The 18,179-nt window shown below is 35.6% G+C and overlaps 1 protein-coding gene across 4 annotated transcripts in view; it reads right to left on the reverse strand.

Annotated features, from left to right (window-relative positions):
* VMP1 (vacuole membrane protein 1) overlaps nucleotides 1-18,179 on the reverse strand; it is a 132,976-nt gene that overhangs the window by 68,585 nt on the left and 46,212 nt on the right. For 3 of the 4 annotated variants that reach the window (XM_044000867.1, XM_044000868.1, XM_044000869.1), the window contains exons 6-7: nucleotides 8,515-8,682; nucleotides 2,161-2,292 (exon numbers count right to left, since the gene is read on the reverse strand). In XM_044000867.1, the coding sequence (XP_043856802.1) occupies nucleotides 2,161-2,292; nucleotides 8,515-8,682 (300 nt within the window). Of the gene's footprint in view, nucleotides 1-2,160; nucleotides 2,293-8,514; nucleotides 8,683-11,737; nucleotides 11,759-18,179 lie in introns of those variants that run through there. The other variant, XM_044000870.1, reaches the window with a different exon arrangement.

The following is an 18,179-nucleotide window of genomic DNA, read 5'->3' on the forward strand; positions in this document are numbered from 1 at the left end:
GAATACTGAGATAGAGGAAAGGACAACATGTTCCAGAGTGTTTTACACAAATAGTAAAACATTCATTGTTAGTACAACATTCAAGAACACTGAGATAGAGGCAGAAACAAAAAGTCTGTGTTCTCTTTTAAGAAGCCTCGGTCATTGTGATCTGGTTGGCCTAATTTAAAAATGTATATTTTTCTCTTAGTTCTTGTCTTAGCCTATTTCCAGTTAGACAGTATAGAGTTGTTCTGGGACAGAGATTTGAACTAATCATAATAGTCTTAGCAAACCCTCACTAATTTGATAAATTCAAGGAAAAGACAGCCTAAATTAGCAAAGTTATAAAATGTACACATATACAATGAAATATATGTGTGAATCTACACACACACACACACACACACACAATATCTCATAGGCTCATAGACTTAAATTGGAAAAGATTTTTAAAGACATTGACTCCAACTCTCTTACTTTGTAGATAAAGAGATTGAGGCCAAGAGTTAAGTGACTTCTCCAAGGTCACAAGGCTAGTAAGTGTCTGAGATAAATACAAACTCAGGTCTCCTTCATTCCAAGTCCAGTGCTCTATCTATTATACCAAGACTTCTTAACCTTTTTCCACTTGTGATCCCTTTTCACCAAGAAATTTTTATGTGACCCTGGGGGTATATAGGTATATAAAATAGATATATATAACCTTTTCTCTCCTTTCATACAACTGTTATCAAATTTTTCCTGATCCCCACAAGTAATTACATGATCCCATCTGAGGCTGTGACCCACAGTTTAAGAAGCTAGGCCCTGCCTCTCAATTTAAGGTTTTAAGGTTTGCAAAGCACTTTACACATATTCTCCTATGTGAATGTATTTTTACTGTTTTTGAGTACATTTAACAACTCTTACATGTGTTCCTAAGCTGCAATCTCTTAGTCAAATTCATTAATATATATTTTTAAATGGTGAATAAGTAAAATCTTGTTTATGTCTGTGGTAAAAAAAATTAAGCTCTCCATAGGCAGCTTTTGAAGGACCTCCCCTTTTGGGGAAGGAAAGATTGAACGCTCCCTGAAGGGAGGTAGAGGGTAGGCTGCTTCCGGAATGCTAGGCTGCTTCTGGAATGCGAGGGGTCTTCTGGGACTCGGTCTTTTTCGTTCTTGGCCCTTGTGGTGGTGGTGTGTGTTAGCTGTCTCTGGTGGTTGCTGTTCTGGGGGCGTGCAAGCAACTGTAGACTCTCATGTTCGGTGAGTTGATTATGGAAAATCCTAAATTCCTTTGAACTAGCTTAACTGGAAATGGTCTGGGTATTGAATAGGTTAAGTTTAGAGTTAAGAATATTAATCTGTATTTCTATTTTCCTATTTCCTTATATAGATGATTCAAAGATAAATCTGAGCCCAGTCAATACAACAGACATTTAGTGAGCACCTACTATATACAAGGTGATGTTCGAAATGCTGGGGATACATAGTCAAATACAAAAGTCCCTGTCTTCAAGGTACTTACATTCTATTGGATAAAACATAAGATGCAAGCTAGTCAGATCAGATGAAGTTGTATACTTCAAAAATCAACTGAAATACTCAGATTCTTCTTGAAACCAGCTTTGTTATATTCCCAAACAAATATATTATATTTGTTATATTCTTGGACAACCCAGCACAAATGGACCATTCTAATCTTTGTCCTGGCATAGTGAAATCAGTATAGGACTAACTAGGAGATCTAGATTTGAGTCCTGACACTCACTAGTTTTTGACTATTTGATTTTTTAAAAATAAATTCATAAACTCCACTATTTGAGAATCAGAATCTGATTCCTTCTCACTTACTAAGACGACCCGTACTCACTTTTATAAATACTTCATGGAATAAGAATGCTAAAGCCTGACCCATTTGATCCCCCAGTAGCATTAAAATGCTCTAGTTTCTAACAATGCTTGTCTTAGCTGACTTGACATTTTTAAAAATGGTCCTTCCTTATTTCTACATTCCAAACTCAAGATGCTTGTTGTTAAGTTTCCAGTGTATGAATAGTCCCTCCTGAGAAACATTTCCTCCTTTTACTTTAGCAGCTCTCTTTTTTAAAGCTATTGTTGATAGCTTCACCTTAATTATAACCTCTTTGGGATAATGAAGGCATTCTATTGATTTTTTTTTAAACAGTGTTCTTACTTGTGCAGAATCTGCATGTTCCAGCATCTCTTCAAATTCCTGATACTCCTCATCATCAGGTTCAGAACCTGACAGCCGAGCTGCCCTGGCCATGAAATAAGGTGGTAGCTCTCCAATGGCTGTGCCAGCTCCCTAGACAAAACAAACAAACCATCAAACGCATATGAGGCTCTGTTCTTTGTACCATAGGCAAAATTACATTTAAAGCATATTAGTAGCAGAATGTCTATAACTTAAGCGTTAAGTGACTTGTCCAGGGTCACACAGCTAGTAAGTATCAAGTGTCTGAGACCTGATTTGAACTCAGGTCCTCCTGAATCCAGGGCTGGTGCTTTACCCACTGTGCCACCTAGCTGACCCCATGTCTATAACTTATTAAAAAACACCAGCCAGGAGACAACCCATAAGTAAATCTAACTGGTACAAGTCTCAGTATAGTAGAACATCTATGAAATGTTAAAGATGACAATGTTATCTCTTTATGACAACCAATTTTGTGAAAAACTCATATGTGCTTTACTGAACACTACACCTAAACCTGTATGCTCTGTGGTTATGGTAGCATTCTCTCACATATATACCTAATAGTCATAAAATTCAGTTATGAAAATTCCTTAGATAATACTATTGGATATTGTTAAGAAAGCTTTCTGACCTCTTGGATATTCTTTTAAATTCTCCTGCTCTTTGTTATGGTTTAAAAACTGTTGACAAGCTAAAGGAAAAATGTTTATTTCCTTAGGGCACTGAATGAATCACAATTCAGTCTTTAGTTTTTCAAGTAATTAAAAAAACCCAGATTTATAAAAGGTATAGAACAAAGATTAATGAAACATCAACTTGAACTTAAATCCTTAAAAACAGTCAAAGTCTTGGTGCAAGTTTTAAGCTTTTGCCGCTTCCTGTTAAGCTACACATTGTAACTTGTGAGCCATAATTAATTTTAAACCTTTGATATTGCTTTGTTAGAGTCTACAGATCCTTGTGTAAGGACAAACAGATGGTATGGATGTCGTGCTAAAAAAAAAAATCTGATTTTATGTGCACAAATGTCTACATACCCCCTCCCCCTTTTTGGTAATAATCATGCCATTATATTCCAACCTATCTCCCTGTGTGCTCATAAGTTAAATAAGACCTTTGAACAAAAACAACATGTTACTGTGCAAAAAGATAAGTTTATAGCTTAGTTGTAGATACTTTAGAGGGAGAAGGGGAAGGGAAAGAAGGAGAAATTGAGGAAATACACTCAAGAGAATACAGGAACAAGAAAAAACAAATCACATCTTGCCCAATAAGACTAGGGCCAAAGTTGACTGCCACATTTTGCCTTTAAAACAAAAAGTCATAGGAGTAAACTTAATGTGAACTTCTCTTGAAACTTGCTAAGTCATATAGTTAACAGATCTGAAATTAGGTTCTATGATTCAATGTAGGCTCCTCACAGATTTCCTTAATGTAAGAAAGGAAGCATTAAGATTCTAGCAGCTGTTTATTGACTTGAAAATCTGAATAACCACACTTACTGTTACATTTCATTTTGTTCATGTTCTCCTAAGTTAGACAGGAAAAAGAATGGCTGCTACTAGTCAGGATTCTTTTAATGCAAATAAATAAAAGGGGAAGTTAGTCATCCAGGCATCTCTCTGAGAACACAATGTATCCTGGGCATGGAAGATGTTCATTTAGTCAGCTGCCTCAGTTTTAGATGTTAGCTTTCATCATTTTATAACTCAAGCAATAGATTTTAGTTGTTTTTGAGTTTTTGTTTCGTTTTTGCAAAAACCCCCCAAAAGTAGAAAAAAAGTACTGTTGAAATAAGAGGGTGAGGGAAAAAGAAAACTTCCTCAGTGCCAAGCTATGTAATGTAACTCCTACAGTTAACCTGAACTTTAAAACAAGCCATAGTCTGAGAACCAATAGAGTCACAGTCAATTTATTATACTATTTGGATTGAGTTTCTTATGGTAAAACTTTATCTGGGCAGAGGCTTAAAAAGTAGTTTAAAAGATATACATTTTGGCAGCCAGTTGGCACAGTGGATAAAGCACTGGCCCTGAATTCAGGAGGACCTGAGTTCAAATCCAGCCTCAGACACTTGACACTTACTAGCTGTGTGACCCTAGGCAAGTTACTTAACTATCATTGCCCCCCCCCAAGATATACATCATTATTATACCTCTTATAGAAATCTGTGATCAGTAATCTTTGATGTTACTAGGTATTGTAATTGTTTTGGGGTGCCATGAAATGCACCCATGTAAGACAGTGACCTTACTCGATAAATGTTGTGTTCTGACTGCTCCACAGACCGAGCTGTCTTTCCCCCTACCCCTAGCTTCAGGCCTCCCTATTCCCCTGAGACACAGCAATATTGAAATTAGATCAATTAATAACCCTACAATGGCCTCTAAATAGTCAAGTGAAAAGAAAAGTCAATTGATGGGGCAAACTACATTGCTGTCTTATTTTAGGAAATTTCCAGTCATCCCAACCTTCCATAACCCCCACACTAATCAATCGGCAGTCATCAACATCAAGGCAGGCCCCTCTACCAACAAAAAGCTCATGACTCACTGAAGGTTCAGATGATGGTTAACATTTTTTTGGGGAGGCAATAAAGTATTTTAAAATAAAGGCACATACATTTTTTTAAGACATAATACTATTGCACACTTAATAGACTTCAATATAGTGTAAACATAACTTTGATATGCAACTGGAAAACTAAAAAATTCATGTGATTGGCTTTATTGCAGAAGTCTGGAACTGAACCTGCAATATCTCTGAGGCATGCCAGTAATCCAAGACCAAAGACTTTCCAGCTCATCCCCTACACACCAACACATACATGCCCAGAAGTAAGGCCCTCGGGCAAAGCTAACTTGGCTAATGATCTGACAGTGAGTACTTCAACCACATCTCAACCCCTTAAATCCATGCTTTTCTCTCCAGTCACCACAACTGCACTAATTTAGGACTGCTTCACCTTTCACTAGTCTCCTAACTGGTCTGACAGTATCCAGTCTTTCCATTTTCCAATTCGTTCTTCTAAAATAGGTATCTGGTGCATGTACAAAGTGCCTGGGATGGTATCTCGCAACATGGAGAGAATAGGGAGCTTGCTTCTGTGGAAGTGATGACATGTTAAGGGAATGAAGCAGAGAGACTGCAGCATGTGTAGTCATTCTGTAGTTCCAATTGGTTAAGCATGTGCTGAAGAGGCTCTTTAACTGGCAATGGAGGCATTTAAAAAGGCCTGTTGATATTAGCCACTTTCTTTTTGTCTCATTCAGTCTTTTTAACTTCATTTGAGAACTCTTTAGCTCATGGCATCCTATTAGAGACTATGACATAAGGGGAAAGGCCTTGGGGACCATATGGCCTATGGACATGAAATTGGTGGGCCCAACTGAGTTAGGCTTCACGTCTACTTCATCCTAGAGACCAAGGGAGAATATGCCTCTAAGGTATTGGGGGAAAATGTTGGTTTATTTGTTGCTGCTCTATCTGAAGTAAATATACCTTTGTAAAAGGTAATCAATGTTAAGTGGTTAAATGGAACTGGAATACCAGTTATAGGCCCCTAATAGATGGAGAGAACATATGGAATGGTGTGGAGGTTGTTCAAATTGATGATAAAGAGGAGATATACCCCACAAACCCTTCAGAGTACCCTACAATCCTAAAAGGAAGATGTAGCATGCCTAGCTCTGGAAATGCAAGTTAACGATTATACTCCAAAAAGCTGACAGGTTGATACTCCTAAATCACAGGTATGACTATGTCATTTCACTTCTCAAGAAGCTTCAGTAGTTCCCAATTGCCTATAGGATCAAATTAAAATTCCTGTTTGGCTTTTAAAGCTTTTCACAATCTGGCTCTAGCCTACCTTTCCTAGATATATTATTTCCTTATTTTTATCTTCCTGATCTAGCCAAACAAACCTTCTTGCCATCTTCCATACATAACATAACATTTCACCTCCTACCTACCTTTGAACATGTCTAAGATGTACTCTCTCCTCACTGAGTCTGCTTTATAGAATACCTAGCTTCCCTGAAGGGTCAGTCTAAATAACACTTCCTACAGAAAGCCTGTTTGGATCTCTTTAAGTTACTGTAGCATGCCTCTATCTGTCTGCCTGCTTGTTTCTCTATCTATCTACCTATCATTTAATTTTCTACATTATCTAGTTCCCCTCTACCTCTCAAAGAATGGATTTTGAAGTCAGGACTTTAGTTCTAACAGGCAGGGATGATTTTGTTATTGTCTTTGTATCCTCAGTGTCTGACTCATAGTGGGTATTCAATAAATGCTTGCTGAATGAATGAACCCACGTTCCAAGATCTTTAACAGAACTCAGAATCCCTGTTGCAATACTACAGTAGGAATCTATCTTCTTCCTGCAAAAGTTCAAAAGAATAATCATCTTAAAAACTGAAGACAGCAATATTTATTAAGCATTTTAGAAACCTTAGAGAGAATGAGATATGAACAAGCAGGATATAGCAGCATTCTAGGATGGTAATGAGGAGTTTAGGGTTCAAATCCTGGCTTTAACAGTCATTAGTAGTGTGACCTTGGGAAAATTACATGTGCATGCATGCGTGTGTGTATATAATTTAAAAAAAAAAAAAAAGAAACACAACCAAAGAAAAAAAAATCAAACCTGCTTTCTCTATCATTAGAAATAAGAAGCTAAAAAAAAAAAAAAAAAAAAAGAAATAAGAAGCTGATAAAATTTTACCCTTAGAAAGTTTTTCTCCCCATCTCTGTTATAGATCATACCAAGGTTCAGTGTTTTCCAGCAATATAGGAAAAAATACTGGGTTTGGTTTGTTTTTTTGGGTGAGGGGGAACAAGAACAATTTTTCATTCTCTCTCATAACCTCCTAGGTAGATATGAACATCAGATGTGTTTCCATCAGACCCATTTCTGGGAAATCAAAGCCTGAATCACATAAACTTCCTTATATAACTTCCTTATATTTGGAAAAGAGTTAAAAAGCATGGTCAATAGCTACCAATGACTTTTTTTCAGTGGCTGTTTAGAAACTGCCAACGGTTTAGAATCAACCACCTCCAAAAACATTTTGTGCAAATTTGATAAGGTGTAGTCACATCATTCTTTGCTCAAAAATCTTCAATGCTTCTTTACTGCTTTCTAAATATACTTCAAATTCCTTTCTTTTCCTGATATATCCACAAACTGGTACCACCATACCTTTCCAGCTTTCTCTCCTGATATCATCAGATGCTTAACAGTTGCTCAGATGTTTAAAAGTTGAGTAAGGCTGCTTGTTACAAAATGGGTAGTTAACTTTCATGTATCCCAAACCTTGGGGCCTTTTTTCACACTGTAGATAAACTACAGAAGTGCTGAGAACTCATTGACTTAGGGTTCCAAAGATAAACCTCCTTGTGCATGAACACCATAAGAACCTGTGTCCCCAGAAAACACAAGACCCTCTAACAACCCTATATTGAAGGGGGATGGAGAGACAAAAATTCTCCCTTCAATAATGTGACTACACCTTATCAAATTTGCAGATGACAAAGAGGTGGGAGAAATAACAACACACTGGAGAACAAAATCAGCATCTAAAAAGATCTAGACATTGAAGCATACTATTTTTACTTTTCTTGCTTTTTTTTGTTGTTGTTGTTTCTTCTTTATTGTGGTTTTTCCCTTTTGTTCTGTTTCTTCTCTCACAACATGACTAATGTGGAAATACTGTTTGCTGACTTTGAATGAGAGAAGGGAGGGAGAAAAACTTGGAACTCAAAATCTTACAAAAATGAATGTTGAAGATTATCTTTACATGTAATTGGAAAAAAATACCATTTAAAATACCAAACAATATTACTCTTACTATTAAAAAATATATATCTAGATAGGCCAAGATACCTCTGCTTTAGGAAACTCTCTAGAATTATGTGTTGCAGAGAAGGTACCAATTTGCATTGGTAGAGGGAGTCTCTTCATCTGGAGTCCTCTCCACCAATGAAATCACAGGTCTGGGGAGCCTTTCCCAGTCTGTAATCCTATCAATTAGTAATCAGTGCAGAATGCCCCATCATCTGACTATATTTTTGTTCCAAAAGTCAGGATGAAAGCTCTGCTTTCCTTTGTAGCCCTTCTTTGGCCCTTTATTTCCTTAAAGCTATGGTTTCACAGTTTTTTCCCATGCAGACCAATAGTTTGTAAGGGTTTTTTCTGTTCCAGAATGTCTTGATGACTTCATGAATAATACTTATCAAACAAAGGTAGATAGCTATATTTTATTTCAAACTGAAACAAAAGTGGTAAGCTAGCTTGGTTAGTTTTAGATTATAATAAACACATCTTACCCACATGCAGGCTTCAAGCCTAACTTTTGACATGATGGTCCATAAAGAAATAGATCCTTCAATACCCTCTTCATCTGGACAAATAATCTGATCAGGATACGGTGGCTCTGGGAAATTAACTGAGTTGCATTCATAAGCAGCTAGTGTAACTGAAGCTATATGTGGGCCCTGAAAAATAAAATTTAAAGCATGAAACAAAATAATATGAATTCAAATATATACCACCACATCAATGACTTCTGAATGACTTTAATTTTATGCCTTAATATTTCTTAGCTGGTTCCTTAGCTCCTATCATGAATAGGGAAAATCACTATTTTCTCCTTATCTTCTGAAGTGATTAAAAAAAACCTCTTGCATATTGTAATTTTAAGCAATAAGAACTTAAAGCCTGAAAGGAATTATGGACACATTATAAGATGGACACCTGAACCTGATACTTTATTTTCCTGCAAATCTTGGTTAAAGCTAAATTGAAAGTAAAACTCATCATTGGTTCTATTTCCCAGTATAATCCAATTCAAAACTGTCATATTTTAATTCAAAGAATTGAAAATTTTACATATATGATATACTAATTCAATAAACTCATTATAATGTAGAAATGTTATACAACAAACACCATGAAGAAACTTCTTATTGAATCAACTGTATGGCCAAGTTTGTTTCCCTTTCTGTATCTCACTTCTGTTTTATATAAAATAGAAATATAATTAAGGACCACTTCATAAAATGACTAACATTAGCATGAGGTAGCAGAAATAAGCCTAAGGTGACTTCAGTTCTAATCTTGACTCTGTGATAAGGAAGAAGTTATTTACTCCTCTGAGTCTCAACTTCCTGATCTGCAAATTGAGGGAGTTGTGCTAGAGGATATTTAAAATCTCTATTTCTAGCAGTCTTCGAGTATCAGGTCAAAATGTAATGTCAGAAAAAAATATATCGTCCATTTAGGTATCAAAATGTGTTTTTAAACACTAGATTTATTGATATATTTTATTTTGCAACAACAGATACTTCCCAAATACCCAAACAAAACCTTCCAAAGTTTATTTGGAGAAAACAATTACTAAGCAGAAAGGACTGACAGATCCTTAAACTTTGAGAGCATTACTAACATTGACTAGAGTTTGTTACCTCTCAAAGCATTTAATTTACATTGTTGCTGCATCTATTATTCTTTTGGCTTTGCTCTTTTACTCTGAATCATGTCATACAAGTCATTTCGTGTTTCTATGAATCCTTTGTATGTCAGTTCTTATGATATAGCAATAGTGCATGGCATTCATAACATAATTTGTTCAGCCACTCCCCAACTGTTGGGCACGTATGTTGTTTCCTGCCTTTTGTTATGACAAAATGCCATAATGAATATTTTTGTACACTTGTCTTTTCTTACCATCAATAACATAATACAGTGAATATGAACAATTTAGTAAGTTTTCTTGCATAGTTCCTAATTGTTTTCCAGAAGCCTCAAACTAATTCACAGCTCAAACTAGTTAATTAGCACATATAGTTACTCACACATCTTAGTGACTTGCTTATCTTAAAAACATTTTTATTAAATTAAATGGAAATGTGTACCACATATACATTTCTGCATATATACAGTTCTGCAGTTTGTGCAAATAAGTTGCACAAAATCATTTGAGGATAGAAACCAGACATCTTCTGTTTCACTAATCATTTATAATTTACTTATTCCTCATTTATATGCACATATTTTAGGAAATCTGTGGATACATTTTGTGTATTTACTACCTGATAGGAGAATAAATTTTCACATAGAAATTATGATGAGAGTTTGTGAGTTTACTTTAAAATGAGATCGAACCAAAATCAAGTGCTATAAGTTTAATTATGTTCTTATAAATGAAAATGGATAAAAATTATTCACATGTAAGATTCAATAGCAATCAGATAGAAATCATTACAATCTAATGCAAAGTTGAAAACTTATTTGATACAAAAATCTAATCTATTTATAATATGCTATCACATTTTATATATTAGTTTAAGAATTAATTTTAAATGCATAAGGAAAATAAGTGAATTTTCCAACTAGAATCTCTCTTCATATACAAATTAGGAAAACCTGAGGTTTATTATGATTATTAATTATAGCATAAAAAGATTTCTATTTTTTTGAAATATCTCAAAAGATTCCTCCTGTGATTTTTCACAAATGAGTCAGAGTCTAAGAACAGTAAGTGGTCTCTATAAAAGAAAATCTCTGATCACACATTGAAGGAATTTGTGGTTCCAAGAGAGGGGCATATGAAAAATATCCAACAACATTTAAAGCTAATAAAAGACTAGACAGTGAAACTGAATATCATCCTATATTAATACATAAAAGCATGTTCAAACATATAAGCTATGTTTCTTTTCCTAAATATGCCCAGGCTTTTGGGGGATTAAATTTAGAAAAATGTGGTTTACCATTTAGTACTAGACCAATTAATGATTATTAATAGATTACTTCATTTTAGTCTAGTATAGAATGTGGATTTATCCTTTTTTCCACGACTGCAAAATCTGAAAAACTATAAACTTATTATAATATGGAAATGTTATAAAGGATTAACAAATATTCATCATTTCATAAGTATTCAATATTTTACATGTTAAAAATAGGCTTTTAAAAATATATAGGTCAAGAGGGATAACCAAAGCTAGCTTCCAGTTATATCCATGAATGAAAGATTTTACTGCACTATTATTTAGACATTAGCAAAAATTTTTAGCTTAATGTCTGTCCTACAGTGACAGAATGTAGGGACAAACATACAAAGTTTTTCCCCCCATTATAATCAATTAAAAATGTTTTTGCCCATATTTTAACTATCAAGATTTTTTTTTAAATGCTATTTCCTTATGGGTAGGAAATACCAAATAAAATAGTGATGAATGTGGTAAAAGTAAGAGTAAGAAAACATGTGAAAATCCAATTGTAAGTATAATCTATAAACAAACAGCTACAGAACTCCAGAAGTTGAAGATGCATGTATAAAATCCTCACAATGAACAAGGGCTAAATTGCCATTTGCCAGGCTTTCCAGATGCTAGATTAATAATCTAGTCTAATGCTAGACTCTATAAGCAATGAAAGAAGAAACAATTACTTTTCAATTACCCAAAGAGATAAACTGCCCTCTCTACCACCTTTTAGTTTCAATTTCAAAATGAATTACATATAGATATTTTACATTTCCCCTACCTTTCTCTGGACATTTCATTCATTGAACTGAACAGACGTGTGTACATTTTCTCACAACCATTCTAGTAAGTCAAGTCATGATTACTCAGCCTTAGAATTAGATATGGTGTTTCACAGACAAAATGAGAACATTAATAACAGTCTCTTGTTCTTTGTTCCTTCCTAACAGGCCATTTAGTCACCAGCTCAGCATTTGAGTTTGAACTTTGGTAGCTACATGGGGATGTCCAGTAAATTCTTCTCAACACAAAGAACAATATTCTACAATACTTCCCTTTTTACCTGTATAAAGTACATTCAAAAGGAAACAAAACAAAAAACCCTTGGAAATTAAAATGCTAACAGGAAAAGGAATTTAGAAATGTTATGTGAGCTCAAAATATTTGAAGACTAAACTTTTCCTTCAAGTTTATTCTCAGAACTATAATAATTTCAAAATGGACCAAAGATGAGGCAAACAAATCACTTTATCTGTAATAAAGTTGTTAAAGCTTAAAAGACTTCACAGTATCTTCTGATCCTTCTGTGTTGGTCAGTATAGTAACTCTTTTTTTTTTTTTTGGTGAGGCAATTGGGATTAAGTGACTTGCCCAGGGACCCGCAGCTAGTTAAGTGTCAAGTGTCTGAGGCTGGATTTGAACTCAGTTCCTCCTGACTCCAGGGCTGGTGTCACCTAGCTGCCCCCAGTATAGTAATTCTAAATAAAAATCAACCTGAAAAGCTCATCTGATTGCCTGTTTGTGACATATTTGACATCTGGTTCTGTTTCAGTTCAAAGCCCCATGTATCTGTTCTCAAGAGCTATGTTACATTATAATTTCTAAAAGCTCTGATTATGGAATATTTTTGCCTTGCCTAACAGAAGATGTGGTATTTCACAAAGCCATAGTATGTTCAGGTGAGAAAAAAAAAAAACCAACACGGTTTTATCATGATATAAGATTTCTGAAAAGGGCAATAGGTATAACTGCCTTTGAAAAAAAATGCTTTTACTATTTTTGGCTGTCTTGGCTAAACAGGCAAAAATATTACATTTCCAAAAGTTATCTTTTTGCATAACAATGAGGTATGGAAATGGCATGATTTAATTGAAGTAGTTTAAGTAATAACTAAGAAAAACCTATGAAATTAATTTTCTGTTACCTTTTTTTTTTCAGGGCAATGAGGGTTAAGTGACTTGCCCAGGGTCACACAACTAGTAAGTGTCAAGTGTCTGAGGCCGGATTTGAACTCAGGTACTCCTGAATCCAGAGCCAGTGCTTTATCCACTGTACCACCTAGCTGCCCCCTCAAATTTTCCCCCCCAGGCAATGAAGGTTAAGTGACTTGCCCAGGGTCACACAGCTAGTAAGTGTAATTTCCTGTTACTTTCAAAAGTGTATTATGAGTTCTCGCTGATAAAGGTATTTGAGAATAGCTAATTTTCCATTCTAAATAGGAAAATATATCTATCCTTGTAATAGAACAACAAGTCTTGAAGTGAAAAGTAAAGTCAACAAGCATCTATTAAGCACTTCTGTGCCAGGCTTTCTCTAGAAAGATGGGAATACAAACATAAATAAAAAACAGAATACCTTGCCCTCTTTGAAATACAAAAAGGAAATAAAAGGGGAAAACAGGGAAAGAGAAGGTATGGTCTGAGAAAATCTGAGATTCAGTACTAAAGCCTGAAGAAGAATGAAGACATAGCTGGTTTGAATCTCTTCCTTAAAACAGAGATTTCAGAGGCAATCCAGAAGGAGAAATGACAGGGCTGATAGTACTTCCTATGTATGATATCTAGGGATGTATGAACTCCAAGGGTGAAAAGACTGCTGGGGCACTGTAAAGAAAGACGGAAAGTTAAGAGTATAAAACAAGTCTGGTAGTGGCCCTTAATAGGTCTGGCTACTAAAAGGAATGCAAGTTTATATTCCTATCCTTTTTCTTACCTGTTCTGTCCGGCGATAGTTGGAAGATGCTCTTGCTAGTGGGAACTTCCCATGTTTAGGCAAAAGAGGCTTGGTCTCTACCAAAATAAATTTAGGGTCCTAATAAGGATATAGAAGAACTATGGTATTCTTAGGAGCTCCATACCTTCACTCACTGAAAAATATTTATTATTGGAATGAAAACCCTTGGGTGGTGGGTAGGAGGTTATATTTTAATTTAAACCACTTCTTAGTATCCTTTGCTGGCTCATCATTCATATTATACCTCCTAGGTAACTGTGAATGCACCTAAGGCTCTGTCCTAGGATCTCTTATCTCTCTCATTATAGTCTCTTACTTGGTAACCACATAAGTTTCAAGGAGTTTAACTATCTTCTCTATGAAGATGACTTCCAAGATTTATAAAACCAACTCTGATCTCTCTCCTAAGCTACATTTGCTTAATAAATATTTCAAGATGAAATATTCTACAGGCATCTCAAAGTCAACATGTTTAAAACCAAATTGATTATCTTTTCCTCCAAACAACAACAGTTAACATTTATTTAGCACTTATGTGTCAGGCATGGTGATAAGGCAGAGGATACAAAGAAAGGCATTAACATCTCTTGTCCTCAAAAAGTTAAAAATCGAACGAGGAGACAACATATAAAAAGAAGCTGAAAAGGAAGGTGGAGGGAGAAGGGGGGAGAAGACTCAGCACAGTGTCATGATGAAGTCCTGCAGTCAGGGTGGGAAATGATCTGAGAAGGTAAGAGTTATACAGTTGATTTTATCTTTTTTTTTTTTAAATGTATGAGGTATTTTATTTTTTTCGTTACATGTAAAGATAGTTCTCAACTTTTGTTTATACATGCTTTACAATTTCAGATTTTTCTCCCTCCCTCCCCTCCCTCCCCCCTCCCCTAGACAGCAGGTAATCTGACATAGGTTATATCTATATATCTCTATACATATACATATATATATATATACACACACACATATATATACACATAACATTAATCCTATTTCTGCATTAATCCCGCTACAAGAGAAAGAATCAGAGCAGTGATGCAAAACCTCAAAATAGAAAAAAAAAACAGCACCCAAAACAAAAGAAATAATATGGTTCAATCAGCATCTATACTCCACAGTTCTTTCTTTTTTTTTCTTGGATTTGGAGATCCTCTTCTATCATGAGTTCCCTGGAACTCTTCTGTACCATTGCATTGGTGAGAAGAATATAGTCCATCACAGTAGGTCAATGATCAATGTTGATGACACTGTGTACAATGTTCTTCTGGTTCTGCTCATCTCACTCATCATCAGCTCACGTAAGACCCTCCAGGTTTCTCTGAACTCTTCCTGCTCATCATTTCTTACAGCACAATAGCAATTGATTTTATCTTGTAGAATGATGAATTTGTGGAAATGGTGAAGTTCAGGAGAATATACAGGTGGAAAATGGTGAGGTGAATACCCTGGATGCATCTTCAAACCAAAGATCTGGGAGGAGCTCCCCGATATCCACTTTCCATGCCCTCCAGAGAGAAGGAAGGGGCTCAGGGACAATGGTCACAAACCCATGCTTCCCTTTTTTCTGTCCACAGCACTATTATCCTTTCAGTCACACAGGTTTGCAATCTCAGAGTCATCCTCTCACCCTCATTCTCACACCTCACATATAAAATCGGTTGCTGAAACTTGTTTTTACTTCCACAGTATCCATTCCATTCCGTTCACCCCCAAGGCCATCTTCCTAGTTCAGCTCCTTCTTACTTCTTGCCTGGACTATTGCAAGAGAATTCTAACTGGATTCTCCATCTCAAAAATCTCCCCTACTCCACATCCTCCACAAAGCTATCAGAGTGATTTTCTTGTAACACCCCTTGTCACTCCTCTATTCAATAAAGTCTAGTGGCTCCCTATAACTTCCTCTGCTTGACATTTAAAGGTTTTAACCATTTGGGCCCATGTTACCCTTCCAGTTTTGTGACACATTATTCCCTTTCATATACTTTATAGTCTAGACAAACAAGCCTTTTCTTCATAGGTAGCCTTCCATTTCTTATCTCCATGCCTTCGTACTGCCAGTTTCTCACGTGCCTGGAATGCATTGCCTCACCATTTCTGCTCCTAATAAAATAACAATTAAGCTCCTGAGGGCAGAGACTATATTTCACTTCTGTAGAAAGGTACAAAGTAGGTGTGATACATATAAATATGTGTTGACTGATTCACTACTAGGAATCTTAGGACACCTTAACTTTCACTTAAAAACAAATACCCAAAGCTGAATTAATTCTAAACCTCTATTTACAGGGAATTTGTGTGATTGAGAGGTCTGATTTCATTTTTATGTAACATCTCCAAATCATAAGAAACTGAAGAAACACCAGAAAGAAGCTACTGGGAACATGTGGCAAAAAAAGTACTATATTCCTTTCTTCTAAAGACATCTGCTTAAAAGCAGAAAACTGAAATTAGGTCATATTAATAAGGAGTTCTAATTATTTAAGCTTCTAGACGAAACCAGGTGAAAAATATAAGAAAATAAAAGAAAAGGTGCCATGTGTGTGAGAAGACATATTCTACATTCCATATTATTTCCTCAGACCTAAAAACACATTACCAAAAGTGATAGGGTTTTGCACTTTTATAATATCAACTTATAACCTGATCCATCAGCTAAACACAGAAGTCAAGCAATTTCACAAGAGTAAAAAGTTTTGATTGGTTTCTTCTGTGAAGTTCAGGGCAAAAGTAATGATACCCAGGTCCAGAATCCTGTGATGATTCTTATGAAAAACACTTGTTTGCCACAATTGATCACTAAAAACTAATAGGGAATTGTTACTTTAGAATGCAATTAATTAATACTATCTAGGCAATAGAGTAAATGATTGAGAGACAATTCTCTATATGACTTACAAATTATATTGTTCTTTGTTGTTGTTTTTCACTTAAGGGAGTTTTAGAGAGATTTGGAAATCCTGCTGCAAACATAGGTCTTAAACTTATAATTTTTTAGGGCAGCTAGGAGGTGCAGTGGATAGAGCACCGGCCCTGGAGTCAGGAGGACCTGAGTTCAAATCCAGCTTCAGACACTTAACACTTACTAGCTGTGTGACCCCAATTGCCTCACTAAAACAAAAACAAAAACAAAACTACTAATTTTTTTTTTGGGGGGGGGGGGGGAAGCAGGGCAATGAAGGTTAAGTGACTTGCCCAGGGTCACACAGCTAGATAGTGTCAAGTGTCTGAGGCCAGATTTGAACTCAGGTCCTCCTGAATCCAGGCCCAGTGCTTAATCCACGGCGCCACCTAGCTGCCCCCAAACTTATAATCTTTTTAACTTAATGTTTTCTCCCATCAAGATCAGAGTAGAATTTCACAAACAGTGAACAATTCTAAAAGGATAGAATAAAAAAGTTTTAAAATTCTAAAAGGCATTTAAAAGTTCTGCCCATTGCAATTAAGTGTAGTGTAATGGAAAAATGCAAAAAGCAATAAAATCCTCAGTCAGAAAGATGGTTCAAATTCCCCCTTCATCACTTATCTTAAAGGATAAGGCAAAGCTCTTATCTTCTCTGAGCCTTAGTTTCATTATATGCAAAACAGGGCTAATAATGCAACTTTTCTTGACAGGTTGAATACTAGATCATCAAATGGAAACAAGGAATATAAAAGTACTTTGTAAATACAAAACATTATATAAATGTAGGTCAATAGTACTAATATTATTGAAGAGAGTACAATAGGCCAGAATTCTAGTCATTTGACCTCTCTACTTTTTTAATCTGTAAAATGGGGTTAAAATCACTTGTTTTACCTATGTCACAAGAAAGGAAAAAAATGAAAGAATGCATTTATTAACCCTCTAAAAAGCATAGAGCATTATACAAATGTAAATTTTGTAAATTCAACATCAGCACATATGTAAGTATATAAGGATTTCCTAATAAATAAAAATATCCAGAAGTGGCTTCTTGGGGCAGCTAGGTGGCACAGTGGGTAAAGCACCGGCCCTGGATTCAGGAGTACCTGAGTTCAAATCCGACCTCAGATACTTGACACTAGCTGTGTGGCCCTGGGCAAGTCACTTAACCCCCATTGCCCCGCAAAAAAAAAAAAAAAAAAAAAAGTGGCTTCTTCAGGAGGTAGTAAGTTTCCTCGAAATAGATAAATCATCACTTCTCTGATTTGTGTTAGGGAGGAATTACTATTAAAGTATACAGGCTTGTGTGATCCTAGGCAGGTCACTTAACCCTCATTGCCCCACATAAAAGTAAAATTAAATTAAAAATTAACTTCAAGTATATGTACTATAGAACAGCAAAGGAAAATGACAAATGTTGGAGGGAATAAGGGGAAAATGAGACAATGCATTGTTGGTGGAGTTGTAAACTGATCCAACCATTCTGTAGAGCAATTTGGAACTATAGTCAAAGGGTTAGAAAACCATGCATGCTCTTTGACCTAGCAATACCACTACTAGGTCAGTATACAAAAATAGATAAAAAACAAAA

Source organism: Dromiciops gliroides, chromosome 4 (genome assembly GCF_019393635.1).
Source record: "Dromiciops gliroides isolate mDroGli1 chromosome 4, mDroGli1.pri, whole genome shotgun sequence".
Taxonomy (NCBI): domain Eukaryota; kingdom Metazoa; phylum Chordata; class Mammalia; order Microbiotheria; family Microbiotheriidae; genus Dromiciops; species Dromiciops gliroides.